The sequence below is a fragment of the Terrapene carolina genome, unplaced genomic scaffold (genome assembly GCF_002925995.2).
Source record: "Terrapene carolina triunguis isolate 2854851 unplaced genomic scaffold, T_m_triunguis-2.0 Scaffold62, whole genome shotgun sequence".
Lineage (NCBI taxonomy): Eukaryota > Metazoa > Chordata > Testudines > Emydidae > Terrapene > Terrapene triunguis.
Genome location: NW_020664413.1, coordinates 10,963,529 through 10,979,678, shown reverse-complemented (window position 1 = coordinate 10,979,678; position 16,150 = coordinate 10,963,529). Strand labels below are relative to the sequence as shown.

The 16,150-nt window shown below is 44.5% G+C and overlaps 1 protein-coding gene across 1 annotated transcript in view; it reads left to right on the top strand.

Annotated features, from left to right (window-relative positions):
• The window catches only part of ITGB5 (integrin subunit beta 5), a 111,962-nt gene that overhangs the window by 34,011 nt on the left and 61,801 nt on the right, over nucleotides 1-16,150 (top strand). Inside the window, exons 5-8 of the mRNA XM_024215832.2 lie at nucleotides 2,386-2,554; nucleotides 11,285-11,446; nucleotides 13,094-13,189; nucleotides 14,507-14,596. Coding sequence (XP_024071600.1) covers nucleotides 2,386-2,554; nucleotides 11,285-11,446; nucleotides 13,094-13,189; nucleotides 14,507-14,596 — 517 coding nt within the window. The remainder of the gene's footprint in view (nucleotides 1-2,385; nucleotides 2,555-11,284; nucleotides 11,447-13,093; nucleotides 13,190-14,506; nucleotides 14,597-16,150) is intronic.

The following is a 16,150-nucleotide window of genomic DNA, read 5'->3' as shown; positions in this document are numbered from 1 at the left end:
GCAGCTGGCATGTACAATTTCTTGACATGTACAATGTAAAGGTTAGAGGAGCATGCTGTGATGATGAATATATGCTATTTATTTCTGTTTCCATGGTCTGTTTCTTATTTTGCTGCTGTCCAGAGCCCATATCACTGGATCAGTCAGGTTCATGTCAACAAGTGAATATGGTAAATTTCCATAAAACTGTGGGTTGGGGGGGGAACGAACACACCCAGTGCTAAATCAGCATCTATTCCCTGCCCTGATGTGCACTAGTCTGGGGGTCTGGTGAAGTGCCAAGACGAGCAGATCTCAAAGGTGAGAGGGTCCTCAGCTGATAGAATCTGACTTCCAGCCCCCCAGGCATTTTACTCAGAGCCAGCAATAGGAGCCTCTTGCTGAGCCACAGATAAGTCAGGACTTTGAAGAGCACAAACACCTTGAGTTGCCCCTATAAGTGAATAGGAACCCTGAGCAAAGGCTTGATCATAAGCGATCACACCGTGCCATCCCCTCCACAGGTAGCAGGCCCCTCTGAGCTGTTGTTCATATCCTCTTTCTTTTCTTCATCCTTCTTGTTCTCCATCATGCATTTTAAATCAGAAGGCAAATGTGTACATAGGAACATAAGAATCGCCATACTGGGTCAGACCAAAGGTCCATCTAGCCCAATATACTGTCTTCTGACCGTGACCAATGCCAGGTGCCCCAGAGGGAATGAACAGAACAGGTAGTCATCAAGTGATCATCTCCTGTCACCCATTCCCAGCTTCTGGCAAACAGAGGCTATGGACACCATCCCTGCCCATCCTGGCTAATAGCCATTGATGGACCAATCGTCCATGAACTTATCTAGTTCTTTTTTTTTAACCCCAGCGTAGCTAGAAACCGCACTGGATGATTTGTTCCCTTCTGTATGTAGCGTACCCAAGGTAGATGACATTGCACACAATACAATCACTGCTATAAAGTGCACTACTATATGGATATGTACATAGCAGTGTGAAAAATACCTGAAGTTCAATTAAACGAGCTTATGCTTGGTCCCTAGAGACTGAACATTGTATACCTGCGTACATGACTGGCGAGTAAGGAATCTGAATTCTCAGTGGGTTGTGTTAAAATAGAATCTTCGGCCTCTTAAAAGAATCTTTTAAGCTATGTTAAGCCAAATGGTGCCCTGAATATAAAGCTGTCATCAAAGGCCTTTAATTGTTCTCCTGGGTTATTTTACAAGTTAATAATGAATCAGTAAAAGTCTTACTCTCTAGCCTCACTTACTTTAAACTCATTGGTTTTTTTCCTCCCCTCCCAAGCCCCCGTGCATTCACTGTTTTTTTCCACTTAATTAACCTACCACTAAAAGAAAGACTCTGTTTAGCCTGCAGAATGTTAGCTAATTGGGTTTGAAGTTGTTAAACTGTGAAAAATCTCCTACCCCAGCAAAAGAGGTTGAGAGCTAAAACTGCAGTGCTTACACACACGTGATGTGTTTGTGAGACACAATCAACTGGGCTGAAGACATTAACTCCAATCAGAGCCTAGTGCTGGAGCCAAGAGCAGAGTGACATGGTAGAATTGGCACAGGGGCTGAAGGGCATTCTAATCCCAACTCTGCCACTGACTCACCCTGGGACTGGAAAACCGAGATAATAGTTACTCACCTGCCTCACATTGGTGCTGTAGGGATGAATTAGTTCATATCTGTGTGGTGCTTTAAGTGCAATATCACTAATAAGGATGCTTATCAATTTGGAAAACTGCTTAGGTGTCACGAATGTCACGTACTGTAAGCATGTTAGACACCAGGGTGGAAGTTCTCAACCAAGAGTCCACAATGTTTCCTAGACATCATGCTAATCTGTGACCTCAGCTGATCCAGAGCCCTGAGCCGTCTGGTTTATCATGCTCAGAGCTCTGGTTCGTTGCTTGCAATATAGCCATTTAAGGCTTTGTTTTGTCTTTCTAATATCACTTACATGATGCAGCAGCTAGTGTGCTGTGGATTCAAACAGTCCTAAGTGATAAAGCAATCCTAGGCCTATTATGCAGGAGCCAAAACTTAACTGCTAAGCCCATGTTTTCAAAAGTGGCCTCTGACGTTGGGTGCCTCAACTTTTGACTTTTTCCAGGAGTGCTGAGCAATCACAATTCCTGCTGGGAACTGTAGGTGCTTGGCACCTCAGAAAATCAGGCTCTTTGGGAAGTGTTTCTAGTTGAGCATTCAGAATTGGAGGCTATCAAATTGAGAAGCTGCATTGGAACGCTTGGGTTTGGGTGACTTGTCCAGAGGGACTTGTGTTAGACCTGGGAACAGAACTTGGCAATTCCTGGCTCCTCATTCTGTCCTCAGGCCACTTAAGCACACCCCTTTCATTTCTATTTCTCCATTTCTGCTTCCAGTTACAAGTTATTTCCACACTGTGTCCCATCCTTTGGATTCCGCCATCTCTTGTCCCTCACGGATAAAGTGGACCGTTTCAATGAAGAAGTTCAGAAACAGAAGGTTTCCCGGAACAGAGATGCTCCAGAAGGTGGCTTTGATGCAATCCTGCAGGCTGCTGTGTGCAAGGTGAGTCACTAGTTGCTTATGCTGCTTGTGTTTTAAAGCACAACAAAAAGGAGGTCCAGGAGCTTTCCTCAACTCTATTCTTGCAATAGAAAAAAGACCTCCAGCATGTGGTGATTTTTTGGAAATCACCATTAACTTTTACACCTAACGAAGATACAGTGGAAAGGGGAGGTTGGTTTTTTATTATTATTTGATAGATCTTTATGTATGGAAAACAACCATTAGTATCTTGCATAGTTCAAAGGGATAAAGAATGTGAGTCCTTGCAGATGTGAATTTAGAGCTGTAAGAGTTGATTCCATTGTCAGTTCTGTGGGTGCCCCTATTGAGTATCTTGGAAGAAATCTGCATTTTGTATGCTTGAGTGAAGTGATGGAATTCTTTAAAGTGCCAGCAATATATATCTGTGCGTAACACACCTGCTGAGTGTGAGTGAATCATATCTTCTTATAATGCCTGGCCTACATTGAGGATAACAGCCAATTAGTGTTACTAGCTAATGGCATAACTCCTTTAACTCAAGCTGTTAAAATCCTGTGCTTTAGATGCTTAAAGTTCTGAACAATGTAGTGTATTAATTATATCAATAGTGTTGCAGGCACAGAGGCCCGAGGACAGCAACAGTCGGGGGGTTCGTTGCCCGGCGTGCTTCGCGCCAATAAACATACCGGGGTGGAGAAACAATCAAAGTTTATTTGAGATCTCAAAGTGGTGCAAGGAGACAGGCAAGTCTCAAATCGAGCACATCAGTAAAAACAGCTTCTTTCCTCTTATACTTTACAACTAAGCCCCCCCTTCTCTCCCCCTGTACCACCACCCCCTACTCCCCCTCCCTTCTCTACCGAAGACATGTTTATACATTTAAGCCGTTAAATCATTCTAGGGCTATACATCTAGCTTGTTAGTAACATTCCTCTAAACAATCATTTGGTTCTATTTACCCTTAGTTTACCACCCCTCCTCCAGCTAGAAACATGCAAACCTCATCATTATTGCTTAGGACCTGGTTATGAGCAAGGTCGTAATAGGTAACTGGCTATTTACACATTCCAATTCCTGTCCTTGGCTCTTGAGGTCGACTAGAGTTAAACATGGAAGGACAGAGTTTAAACATGGAAGAACTCTGGTTCATATATATAGGCCTAGTAACCCCAACAATAGTGTATTATTTGTTGTGCTCCAACAACACTTTCAACACTGTACAAAATGTAGAGGGAGACACAACAACTGCTCCAAGGAACTTGAACTCTAGGGGCATGTCTATGCTGCAATAACAAGGCCTGATTGCAGCTTAAGTAGACATACCTGGGGTAGCTCTAATGTAGCTCATGTTTCATCGCAGGCTAGTCCCAGTAATTACCCAGGGTTCTGGGCAGGCTTGTGGAGCCAACAGTGAAGTATGTTACTACAGCTTCACTGCTCTGGTACCTGAGTTAGCTAGATTCAAGCTAGGTTGGGTATGTCTGTTTGAGCTGCAGTCACACCTAGTGGCTGCAGAATAGACAGACTGTTAGAGATGCAACAGCTGTAATAACCCAGGCCATGTGTGTTCTCCAGTTTTAGCAAATAGTCCAGAGACCCATTGCTTGCAGTGCTCATGAGACTGGTTCCTTTCTAATATTTTATTGTTGTTTTTAATTCTGTAACCCTGATTTCCTCTGAATATCACTACATCCCTGCCTCCACAGGGCACTAGTGTGTCAGGTTAGTGGTAATGACACTTGCTGTGGGATCTCTGAGGTTTGGAACAAACTTCTGATGTGGAGAGTATGTAGCATGTTAGGTAACTGTGTTACGTTCCTCTAGGAATTTGTTTACATAGATGATAAGAGCATACTATTCCTAACAGGTAAAGGAGTTTTTTCCTTTAGTTCAAGCAGTGGAGGCGTGTGTTTTTGGTGCTTATGGCCTCAGTTTCACTTCCCACTGGTGACCCCAGGTGGGGTTTTGTTATGATTGTTTAAAATATGATAATATTTATTCCCCCCCATATGGAAAGGATAGCTCTTTGCAGATCCTCCTGAGTAAGGGGAAGGGAACTACTGGCTGCTTCTGGAGGTGGGACAGAAGGGGCATGGCACTGACAACCCCTTCCACGCCAGCCAGGAGACCAGGTCAACCAGGGAAGTCAATACACATTGCACCGTCTTAAATTGTGGTGTTAGTGGCCAAGTTCCCACTATGTGGCTGGGATTTCCAGGGCACCTCCACTGCTCACAGTGAAGGGACACAATACAGACAATATCAGCAGTCGCTTTGGCAGTCGGTATGGGTATCTTCATGTCTTATGCGGGCGTTTTGCTTGGCCTCTGGTTCCTGCCCTTCCCGTGTTTCCCTTAACGTTGTCCCAGTTACATGGGCAAGATTTTCAAAAGTGACTAGAGATTTTAGGTGCCTTGATTTTTGGGTGCCCAACTTGAAACACCTTTAAAGGGTCTGAATTTTCCTGAAGGGCATTTCTGAAAATCAGACCCCTTTTTCAAGTTGGACACCCAAATTTGGAGGCAATGCTAGTCTTTTTGAATATCTAATTTGTCTAAATATTTGAGTGTATTCAATACTTAGTACACTGCTGCTTTTCTGAGTTAGCTGTCTGAGAAGTTCTGTATCCCTGATCTTTTGGCCTGTCTCTTTTTTTTTTTAGAGTGGGAAAGATTTGTACAATTAATACAAACTAATAACCGTACCGACATTTGGCTCCTTTTTGAAAGATATAATGGTAAAAATCAACACTGATGGGCTAAATGTCTTAGGCAATGAAAAAGCCAGGCACAAAGAGCTTTTATACTGAGGCTAAACTGGCTAGACAGGAATATTAACCAGTCTTCTGTAATTACATTTTCCACTTGCAGCTTTTTGGCTTCCTGCTGTGTTTAATTTTAAAAGTACAAATATTGTCAATGCCTAAGAAGTTTGTGAATCCTACGTCCGATGAAGTGAGCTGCAGAAAATAAGTGATTAGTCCAGATTGCTTGGTTATAAAATATCCTTTGGAAATTTTCACTCGAGCAGTACAAAGTGCAAATCATTTAGAAACAAACCCCCAACTCATTGCTTTCCATTCCTCCTCCAATTCATGCCTATACATTTGGCACATAATCTGAAAATCCCACTGTAGGTATCTAACTTTTAGGGCAATATTTTCAGAAGTGCCTAAGTGACTTAGGAGCACAAGTCCCATTGAGAGCCACTGGGATGTGTGCTCCTAAATCATATAGGTGCTTCTAAAAATCCTACATTACAATAATAAAATGGCCTGTTTTTCGACACGTGTTCACGGGGGCTCAGAGTGCCCACTGCATCTGAAAATCAGGCCCCTTTTATTTGGGTGCCTAAATAGGACAGTACTTGGTTCTGCTAGAAGGAAAAAAAAAAAAAGAGGGGGGGGGGGGGGGGGAGGTATAACTCAGTGGTTTGAGCATTGGCCTGCTAAACCCAGGGTTGTGAGCTCAATCCTTGAGGGGGCCACTTAGGGATCTGCAGCAAAAATCAGTACTTGGTCCTGCTAGTGAAGGCAGGGGGCTGGACTCAATGACCTTTCGGGGTCCCTTCCAGTTCTATGAGATAGGTAGATCTCCATATATTATTATTATTAATGTTATTTACTCATGGAGTTATGGGCCTGATGCAAACCCCATTGAAACCAATGGAAAAGTTCCTATTGACATCACTTGGCTTGGGATCAGACCCAGTATCCCTGTCTTTCGTAAGGACACCTTCTGTCTTGCGGATATAGATTTTTTTTTTTAAAGGTGGGGGGGGAAGGGAGGGACCACAAATAGAGCTCCAAGTTTTTGTTCAAAGTTTTAGCTGGGTAGAAATAAACTAAAGCCTGGTTGGATGTTTTTATGATCATAAACGGAGCAGTGTGTTCTGCATTTCATGATGGAAATTAACTACCGAAGAATGACTGGCTGCATATTTCAGCACTTTTATGATGTAGTTGCTTATGGCTGTGTGAAATGCTGGTTTCCTCGGAACTGGTTACATACACTTGGTTGGCTGGCCTTGTGCAGGTTTCACATGTCCTCCCTGGTTCCTAGTAATTCCACCCAATGTATTGGCAGCCCTGCCGCAATTTGTTTTTCCACTCCATCCCCCTCCTATGCGTTCCCCACCCTGAAAGTCTCCTCTTCTGCTCCACACATGCCCTTGCCACCATTAACTTAGTCAAAGGTTAGTGCCAAAATAAACATATTAAATTAATATATGCAATGCTTAAACTTCCCCTGACCTTCCTCTACTTTGGGGAGTATTTGATGGCTTCCTTCCTCAAACCTTGGGTCTAGCCCTGCCTGTCCGTACCACAAGTCATATATTAAAAAGAGACGCTTTAGTTTCATTCCCGGAATAACTGGGAAGCACGTGGCTACTAAAGCCAGATCTGGTAGGTAGCTACAAGAGTTGCACTTTTCCCAGATGTCCTCTCTATCCAGTGAATGGTGAGCCAAACCACCATCTTGAGTAGTTCTGGGCACCTTCAACTGCCACTGAAATTGGTGGGAGCCAGAAGGTGTTTAATACTGCTCAGGATTTGGCCCTTTGTGGATGCTGCACACCAGGCTGAAAATGGTGTCCTTTTGAAGGAAGAGCTGGCAGGAGAAGGATGGGTGAATTGGTGGGGTAGGTGATAGCAGCCAGGGAAGGGAAATCAATGCCAAACTTTAGTGTTGTCTAGAGGGCACTTGTTCAGAGCCCTGCTTTTTGCAATTACAAAAATGAGTGAGCCTGAAAATTAACCCAGCCTCCTACCCTTTCAGGTGATAGATTTTTCTCCTTAGCTAACAAAGGCAACCGGTAAATGGTTAAATATCAACATTTGGTTTTTTTCTTCAAACAAAATCTTGGGCCAGTTTTCTTCTTCTAGGGGACTCTGCTTATTATTAATTGGACCAGAAATCTCCAGTCTGATTTGTCTGGCTTAATACAAAATCTCTTTTCCTTTTTAAAGAAAAGTCATTTTTTAAAGTTTCCGTGTATTTGGCTTAAGGACAAGAATAAGGGAAAATACGTTAAAAGATAGTCGGCTCTTGATTTAAAGGTGGTCTCAATAGTCCAATGAATAGAAGCAGCATCCTTTCGAATGGCCTCAGAACCACTTTTTAAATGCAGCCAGGTCTGTCTATGCACACACGTTTCACAGCTAATGAAACTCTAGCTTAATCCTTCTAACCTCATTGGGGTTGTTTTGGACTCAGTCCTACAAACTATGTCAGCTTTTGTCCTCCCAAAGGGATAGAGAAGGGAGGTATCGCAAAGTGCTTGCATATCCAATTCTTGATATGGTTTAACATTAAAGTGGTTTTTTTCACTCCAGTACGTGAGGAGTTGCATGTTGCTGAGAAGTTTTTTGCCATTTGTCCAAGAGATCAGGTCTGTCAATGCCTTGTGCTTGCCAGATCAAAAATGCACATTGCAAAATGAGCTGGAATGTAATGTGCCTGTGCTGGGACAATGGGGATGGGAGAGAGAATGAGTGAGACTGGTGTATTAGTCACATGAATGGCAAGTATTTGTTCCTACAATCTTATATCCATTGTGTGGCTCTTTAGAAATGCCATTATGGAAACTTCGGGTTAGCAACCATGTCAAAAAGGAGAAATATAAACTGGGAAATCGTTTCTTTGATTGATTTGAATTGAAATATTTAAATTACCAGGAAGCTCACCAAAGTTGGATTGCGGTTTTCAGAAGTGCCTAAATCACTCATGAAAACACATGTCCATGAAAGTCAAGGGAACTTGTGCTCCCAAACTACTCAGGTGCATTTGAAAATCCCAGCCTTGGACTCCACTGCACCAAAGGGAGAACCTAAGAGTGGAGGGCCCTATTCTGGGACTGTTCTGCCCCATCATGTGTATCTGGGGCTTGTTAGTGCAATCATCTGGGCTTTGAATTGCACCTACGTGTAACCTGGGGTCCATGCAATCCTGGAGCATTGGTGGAATGTGCTGTAACATTATGGATTAACAACCAGCAACAGTGAATTTTGAAAATGCCATCCTGGCCTTACAGGTGCCCCAAAAAGGGGATCTAAGCATTGATTGTGCTTTTTAAAGCACAGCGGTGCTTTTGTGGGTAGTGCAGAGCTGGAGTGCCTTAGGAGAGGACTGGGAAGCATTTTACATCATGAAGGAAGGATGCCTCATGGAGCTCCAAAGGATGGGAGCGTGTAGGGTAGAGCACTTCCCCACCCAGTGCCCTGCCTCCATGTGGGAGTGCAGAGGGAGCAGTCCCTGTGCTTTCCTGAGCACAGACTGTAATTGTGCCTGGACGTTATGCATAAGAAGCAAGGGATACTCCTGGCACTGTTCCCCAGCCCATACTGCAGGCTCTCAGCTGGGCCAGTCAGCGTATGGGCCTGAGTGAGCATTCTCTCCAGAAGCTAGCTAGCTAGCTAGGAGGATTTCTCTGTTGAAGGGTGTGCCTTCATTGCAGAGTGATTGTGCATGATTGGCCTCTGGGGATAGCCCAGCCTGGTAGTGAGCAGGCTCACTGCACAGCCCCACTCAAGTTATTGTGTCTTCACTAGTGCTGCACTCTCCCCTGTGTGTCACTAGGGCTTCTGGGGGCCTATCCCATGGTCCTTTGTGCAACAGTAAGCTGAGCTGCTTTATGATTCTTTCCCTGTGAATTGTGGGAGAACATGTCTGTCCTTTTGGGCACATGGGGGAATTGTGGGAAGGCACTGGAGGACTATCAGTGCTTGGTGGTTTAGCCCAGACCCCTGTCCTTACTGCAAAGTGGGCAGGTTATCCGCCCAAGTGAAAGCATCACTTGGGTTTTAGCCCACAGCCCCAGATGAGCCAGCTAACCTGGGTGTAAAGCACCACCAAACTTGGGTGGGAGGGTTTTGTGTGCAGACAGGAGGAGTTACTTCATAGAACTTCATAGAGCGCCAGGGTTGGAAGGGACCTCAGGAGGTCATCTAGTCCAACCCCCTGCTCAAAGCAGGACCAATCCCCAGACAGATTTTTGTCCCAGATCCCTAAATGGCTCCCTCAAGGATTGAACTCACAACCCTGGGTTTAGCAGGCCAATGCTCAAACAACTGAGCTATCCCTCCCCCCAGTGTGATGGCCTGGGTTCAAGAAAATCCCCAGACAGCTGCCACATCCTAGCCTCCATCTAATGGCAGCTGGAACCAGGTGGGCTGAGAAGCTACTAGAGCTATACCCCAGCCAAGCCACCACCCACAGGAGCTGTGATTGGAGGATCACCCAGCTCCATCGATTGGTCCAAGTACGCTATTTAAGCCAGGAGGAGGAATAGGAAGTTTGAGTAACAAGGTGGTTTCCTGCTGTGCTCCATTGGACCATGCTTGTGTCCGCCTCTTGCACCCAGCCCTTTCCTGGTCTGCTTCTGGCTCCTGCCTTACCCCATCTTCACTCCTATTTCCACCGTGCTTCTGCACCATGCTTAATCCTTGCCTCTCTTCCTGCCCTTATGCCTCGACTCCAGTCTTCAGCGAGCAGTCCTGGCTCCAACCTTGGCCTCTGATTTCTGTCCCTGAGTTTGGCTTGACCTTTGTCTCTGGCATTTGGCATCTGACCTTGGCTCTGACCCTCCACTTTGATTCCTGATTCTGATCTGGTTTGACCCCTGGCTCTGGTAACTGGCAGTTGACTCTGGTGCTGAGCCTTGGCTTTATTCCCCAACCTGGCTGCCTGCACTGCCCACTAGACCAGACTCCTGCTCTAACTACTAGGCCAGACCGCCTACATCCTGGTCCATAACAGTTAGGGATAAATAAGGCTCTGATTTTGGCAGGGACATTTTTAGTTAATTTCATAGCACAGGTGCAGGAAGAAAAGGATCAGTCATGGAAAGGTCACCAAATAATGTAGTTTCCACTACATCTACAGACACAACAGGCGAGGTCTGGGATTGGGTTTGCCAGGGGACTGGAGAGCAAGCCTGTACCACACTCACCCCATAATGACCGCTCCTGTCCCAGGGGCTGGACCGGGCTCCCCACCCCAGACATTGCGACCTGGCACACAGGATCACCACGCCACTTGGCTTGGGGGCCTAATCAAATGTGTTTTTACAGCCACTGCCAAGATTTCATGAATGTTGCTCAAATTCATGATTTCTCTGACCACCATGACCTCTGTGACAAAGTTGTAGCCCCAAGATAACACCAAGTAAGAGGCCAGATTAAGTCTGAAGTGAAAACCTACGCTGAGTTTTTGTGTGTGTGTGTGTGTGTGTGTGTGTGCGCGCGCACTATATACCTTCGTGGGCAGAGACCTCATCTAGTGTATTGCACCTCAGTATAGCTTTTTATGACCAGTATTTAATGAAAATGCCATAGCTCTCACTATCACTCCACGCTGTTTGCAGCAGCATGGCAATTCCATGTTGCTCAGGAAACAAGGTCAGATTTACTGTGTTTGGAGGAATTTGGCAGGTCTCCTTTGACTATAAAAGCAGCTGAAACACTTATTCTTGGAGCACAGAGAGGGTCTGGTGGACAGTTCACTTATGTACATACCTCCTCATGCCTTTTTAAATAACCTTACTTGAAAGAAATGTTGGAAAATGGCACCTGAGTTTTACCCCTGGTCAGGAGTTGGCGGACAGGCCTGCAGTATCCTTTTAATTAGTGATAACAGAGACTCCTCTGTTGTATGGGAGTGAGGATGGGACAATACACAGCACAACCTGAGAAGCACTTGGCTCAGAAGAGGAGACTGATGACTCTCTCCTGGTTTTGTTTCCACCCAGGAAAAGATTGGCTGGCGGAAAGAGGCCTCTCACTTGCTGGTCTTCACGACGGATGATGTGCCACACGTAGCACTGGATGGGAAGTTAGGTGGGCTGGTCCAGCCACATGATGGCCAGTGTCACCTGAATGAGGCGAATGAATACAGTGCGTCCAACCAGCTGGTGAGAATAAACCACAGTGTCTCCTGTGTGCTGGGGTTCCCTTTTATTGGCGCTTCGGAACCTTTGACTGTCAGCGAATTCCTTGCATTTATTTATTTGGTTTCAAAATACCCCTATTAAAAGAGCTGTTCTTGCAGGTTGTAGGACCCTTTGACATATGTCAACAACTTTCACTCCCTACCACCCTGGGGGCTTCATTTGAGCCGGCAGTCTACGGGTGAAAGACTCCTCTTGCACTGCCAAGTCCCTGAGCCATCCAGTCCCCTCCTTGTTTCCTGTAGCATCCAAAAATGGCTAAACAGACTTTCAAGCTTGCAGACCCCTCAGGGTTAGTTGCACACAGGAAAGGTGTATTTGACACCCCAAATCATGGCAAGATTCGTCCAGAGAGTGTAAAGAAAACGTAAAATGTTGTACTCCTCTTCTAATATATGCGCAATAGATTGTCTGTCATCTCTTCAGTGCAGGGACTGTGTGTACAGTATCTAGCACAATGTGGCCCTGTTCCTGACTGGGGCTTCTGGGTCTGATCGTTATATAAATATTAAATGATAATAGACAAACTAACCTTTCTTTTTTCAGAAATTACAAGTGAGTCAGCAGAGGAGACTGCAGGTTACTTCCTGGGTGAATGAGTCCTTGTCTGCTGTGTAATTATCAAGTTGTTCTGCAGATCTACACTTTATTCTGCTGCTTACAAACCCTAATTATTGTTGTGTTCCTGAATGTACATAGAAGGTTCCCCACCCTCATTATGCCAGGCTTTCCTGGCTGGCTGTCTCATGACAATAGGCTGGAGTCCTCAAAGCAAACTAATTTTTGTTTTGCCTGTTTGAATTTTAACAAATAAAATTACATTTCCGTTGGTCACTCCTACTTTCTATGTATTGGTGTGGCGTTATGTTGTGAAATTGGCAAAAAAGGAATCCATGGGCTTCCATGTTTTCCATCTCAGTGGCTCCAAATTAAACTTGATCAGTTTGCAAGTAAAAAGATGGTGGGTTTTTCCCCCCTAACTGCAAACTCAGCCTGGGATCTGAAATTCCAGCCAATCTCTTTCTGCCTTCTTCATTTAATCAACACAATGAAGATCCTGCAAATGGTCTGCTGACGGTGTGCAGGGCCAGATAGAATCCCTCTCACTTCCCCACATCTGCGTGGGCTTTGCAGGTCTAAAGTGAAGACTCTGATGTTAATCTGCTTATTTTCTTGTCATTACTCTAAGACGCAAGGAGCAGACAATGGATTTCATCACTTTCAGGGCAAAATAATGTCAGATCTCTCTCTCTGCAGTAGATTTCCCATGACGACAACCCCAAATAATGGCCTCATCTCCCTTTCTCGAAGATAGCAACTAATTTAAATCCATGCACTCACTGATGGCAAAGTAGAGTGAGGAGTTCAGTGTTTCAGACGGGTTGTTTGCTGTAGCTGATTTTGTTGGCACGTGAATGTGATGGGTGTGTAAGAAATACATATAAAGAGAGAAGATGTCACTTTTCTGGCTATAACTACACAATAAGGACGCTGCATAACAATAAAACATGCTGCATTTCCATAGGGAATTTTGCTACTCTAGTTAGAATAAAAATTAAATTGCTCTTTGTTTCTGTGTCACAAATGAGTCTTTCGGATCTGTTTTCCTAGGATTATCCTTCCCTGGCACTTCTTGGGGAGAAACTGGCTGAAAACAACATTCACCTCATTTTTGCTGTGACAAAAGCTCATTATATCCTTTACAAGGTAAGCGCTGTTGAACCACCCAGCAGGGAGATGGGTTTTATGTGATCAAGAATTTATTGCGGGGGAAAGAGACGTTAGTGCCACTTGGAATAGTCTCCCTTCCTACATGAATAGAATGAAGCAGGCTGGTGTGGGAAGAAAGGAGGAACAACTCTGAATTTAATTGTGTGAGTGAGAGAGCATCTGATGCATGCTGTGCTGGAAAGCATGAAAATTCTTGCACAAGTTGAACTCACCCAGTTGTGTCTCTGCAGTTTTCCAGTTCATTTACAAAGTGTCGTTTCAGTGAAAAGCACGTAAGCTTCTTAAAGTAAATAGATAAACGTTTACGATCATGTGAATACCCAAAATAGACTCTGGCCTGATCTTGATTTTAGGAAAGTTGCCAACGATTCACCATCTGAGAGAGCAGACACCTGTTCATCCCACTGCTATTACTTAATCCCATTACCTAGGAACGCACCGTATTTCTGCCCAGCTGTATTTTTCCATCACTAAATCCAGAGCTTTGAAGCAAAAACTATTTTTTTCTGAGGGATTTCAAATAGTATCTGGGCTAAAACACCTGTAGAGTTTCTATTCTCAGTCTCAAGTATTTCTAGAAACACACCCAAACTGGGTGTGGGTCCCCGCCACCACTGCTGCCTTTTTAATTTTTATTTTTTAAAGAAGGAAATCATGCTGTTCATCATAAAAAATAAAGTGGAGAAGGGAAATGGTTGCATGGAAGGTGCTCTCATAAATGTTTGCATCCAGGTTTAAAAAAAAACACCTTATCCCAGAAACTCATCCCTTGCACTAAAGCAAATGTTGGTAATTTCAAAATCATTCTAGTAACCCAGTGGAGAGCTAAATGGCTTATTATCTCGTTCTCCACACCCTTTTCAGTGCAAACTAGCATCCCCACCAGAGCGGTCTCTGATGGAATCCAAGGCTGGCTTCCTGTATGGCAGGAATTTGTGCCAAATTCTGCTCTCATTTACACAAGTGCAAATCCACTGGATCTTGCTCCATCTAATGGATGTGGGTCTTGGTTGGTTGAGCGTGGGTTACTGATCATTATTTGGCCAGTTTCTTTGGCTATGGATTTCGACTAGCATTTTATGGACCCATAATGCTCCTATTTCCTTTGTCAAGCGCTCCAGATTAAAATTACACTGTATCATGTACTCTAATTAATAGAGTCTGGGCAAAACAGTCTCCTCCATCCCATGCAAGCAACAATTGACGTTAATGGCTGCACAGGTGGAACTGAGAGCACAATTTAACCCACACTCTGTATTTCAGTGTATGAATCTTTGTGTGTTTGTTTTTAAGAATTTTACAGCACTAATTCCCGGAACGACAGTGGAGATTTTACATCAAGACTCCAACAACATTATCCAGCTGATAGTCAAGGCATACAATGTAAGTTTCTTTTACTTAAACATTTCAACTGATGTGTAGTAAAAACTGAGTTCAGTTCAACTTGCTTATTCCTCCCTTGTGGTCTCCACCCATAATTGGTTTCTTCTGAACCGTCTCCTGCCTCCCACCCTGCAGGGATTGTGGTGTCTGGGTCAGACTCAGGATGAGGTAGTTTGTGCTGATTTCATGCCCTGTCTGTCTATCTTAGATACTTATACAGTGCCCCTTACTGTAGTATCTGATCCCCTTACAATCTTGAATGTATTTATCCTCTTAACACCCCTGTGAGACAGGGAACTGCTCTTATCCCCATTTTACAGATGGAGAACTGAGGCACAGTGGGACTAAGGGCTTGTCTACCCGAACGTGGCTGGGCTGTGACTGTACTCCGCACTAGCCTGCCATGCACTAACTCTCCGTGTTGACCCTGCTGACATGCATTAACACTTTGTTAATGCGCTTTGATCTAATTCTAGTGCTCTTTGAAAAAGGACTAATCAAAGCACATTAATGAACTGTTAACATGTGTCAGCAGGGTCAACATGGACAGCCAGTGCACAGCAAGCTAAAGTCCCAGCCTAGCTTGCCATGAAATAAATACTCATGTAGACAAGCCCTAAGGAACTTGTCTAAGGTCACACAGGAAGTCTGTAGCAGAGCAGGAAATTGAATCTGGATCTCCTAAGTACCAAGCTAGCCTCCTAACTACTGGACCATGCTTTCTCTCTTCCTGAGTATTGCTATCCCTAAATCAGAGCACCCTGATGGTGGTAAAGCCAGTGATATCTTAGCTAGTGTGTCTTTGTCAGGCAGCTCACTGTGGGCCTGATCCAGCTCCGTGACGCTCAGAGCATCCTAGTGCCAGAGGGCAAAGGGCTCACTGGTATCAGGTAATGAGTTTCAGCTGGCCTGACCAATTCAGTGTGCCCCAACTCACTGTGGTTACAATTTGTATCTAAAAGATGTCATGTAACATGTCATTGGAAAACCAATATTTCCCTGATCATTAATATTCTTGTGTGATGTATGTATGTGGTGTGCAGGGCTTAAATTCTCAGAGTATTTCCCGGAGCCCCAGGGCTCAGGGCTTCAGCCCCGCAGCCCCCCTGAAACTGGCTCACGGCCCCCCCAGAGGTTTGAAAATATTTACCAGAGCTCTGCTCCGGACAGCTCCAGCTGAATTTAAGCCCTGGCGGAGTGTATTAAGAGTTTTATGGATATATGCTGGAATGCTGACTAAACTGTGTTTAAGCCAGGCATGTCAGGGGGAGTTGATAAACAAGTCTGCCCTAGACAAAGGAATGTGTATTTGCTTCTCTGACCAGCCTAGCTGTCAGGCAGAGACGATGAGGATCCATTTAGATATTAGGTAAACGAAACCTGTCAAGCTAACCAGTGGGGAGGAGATAGCATGGCATCTACACCTTGGTCTGGGTTTTACTTTTCAAAGAATACATTGCAAAGTTTTACTGGTCTGTAAAGAGGTGGGGGAAGGGGGCCTGAACCTCAAGTGATGAGCAATTGAATCAACTGATTGTAGACAATATTTCTGTA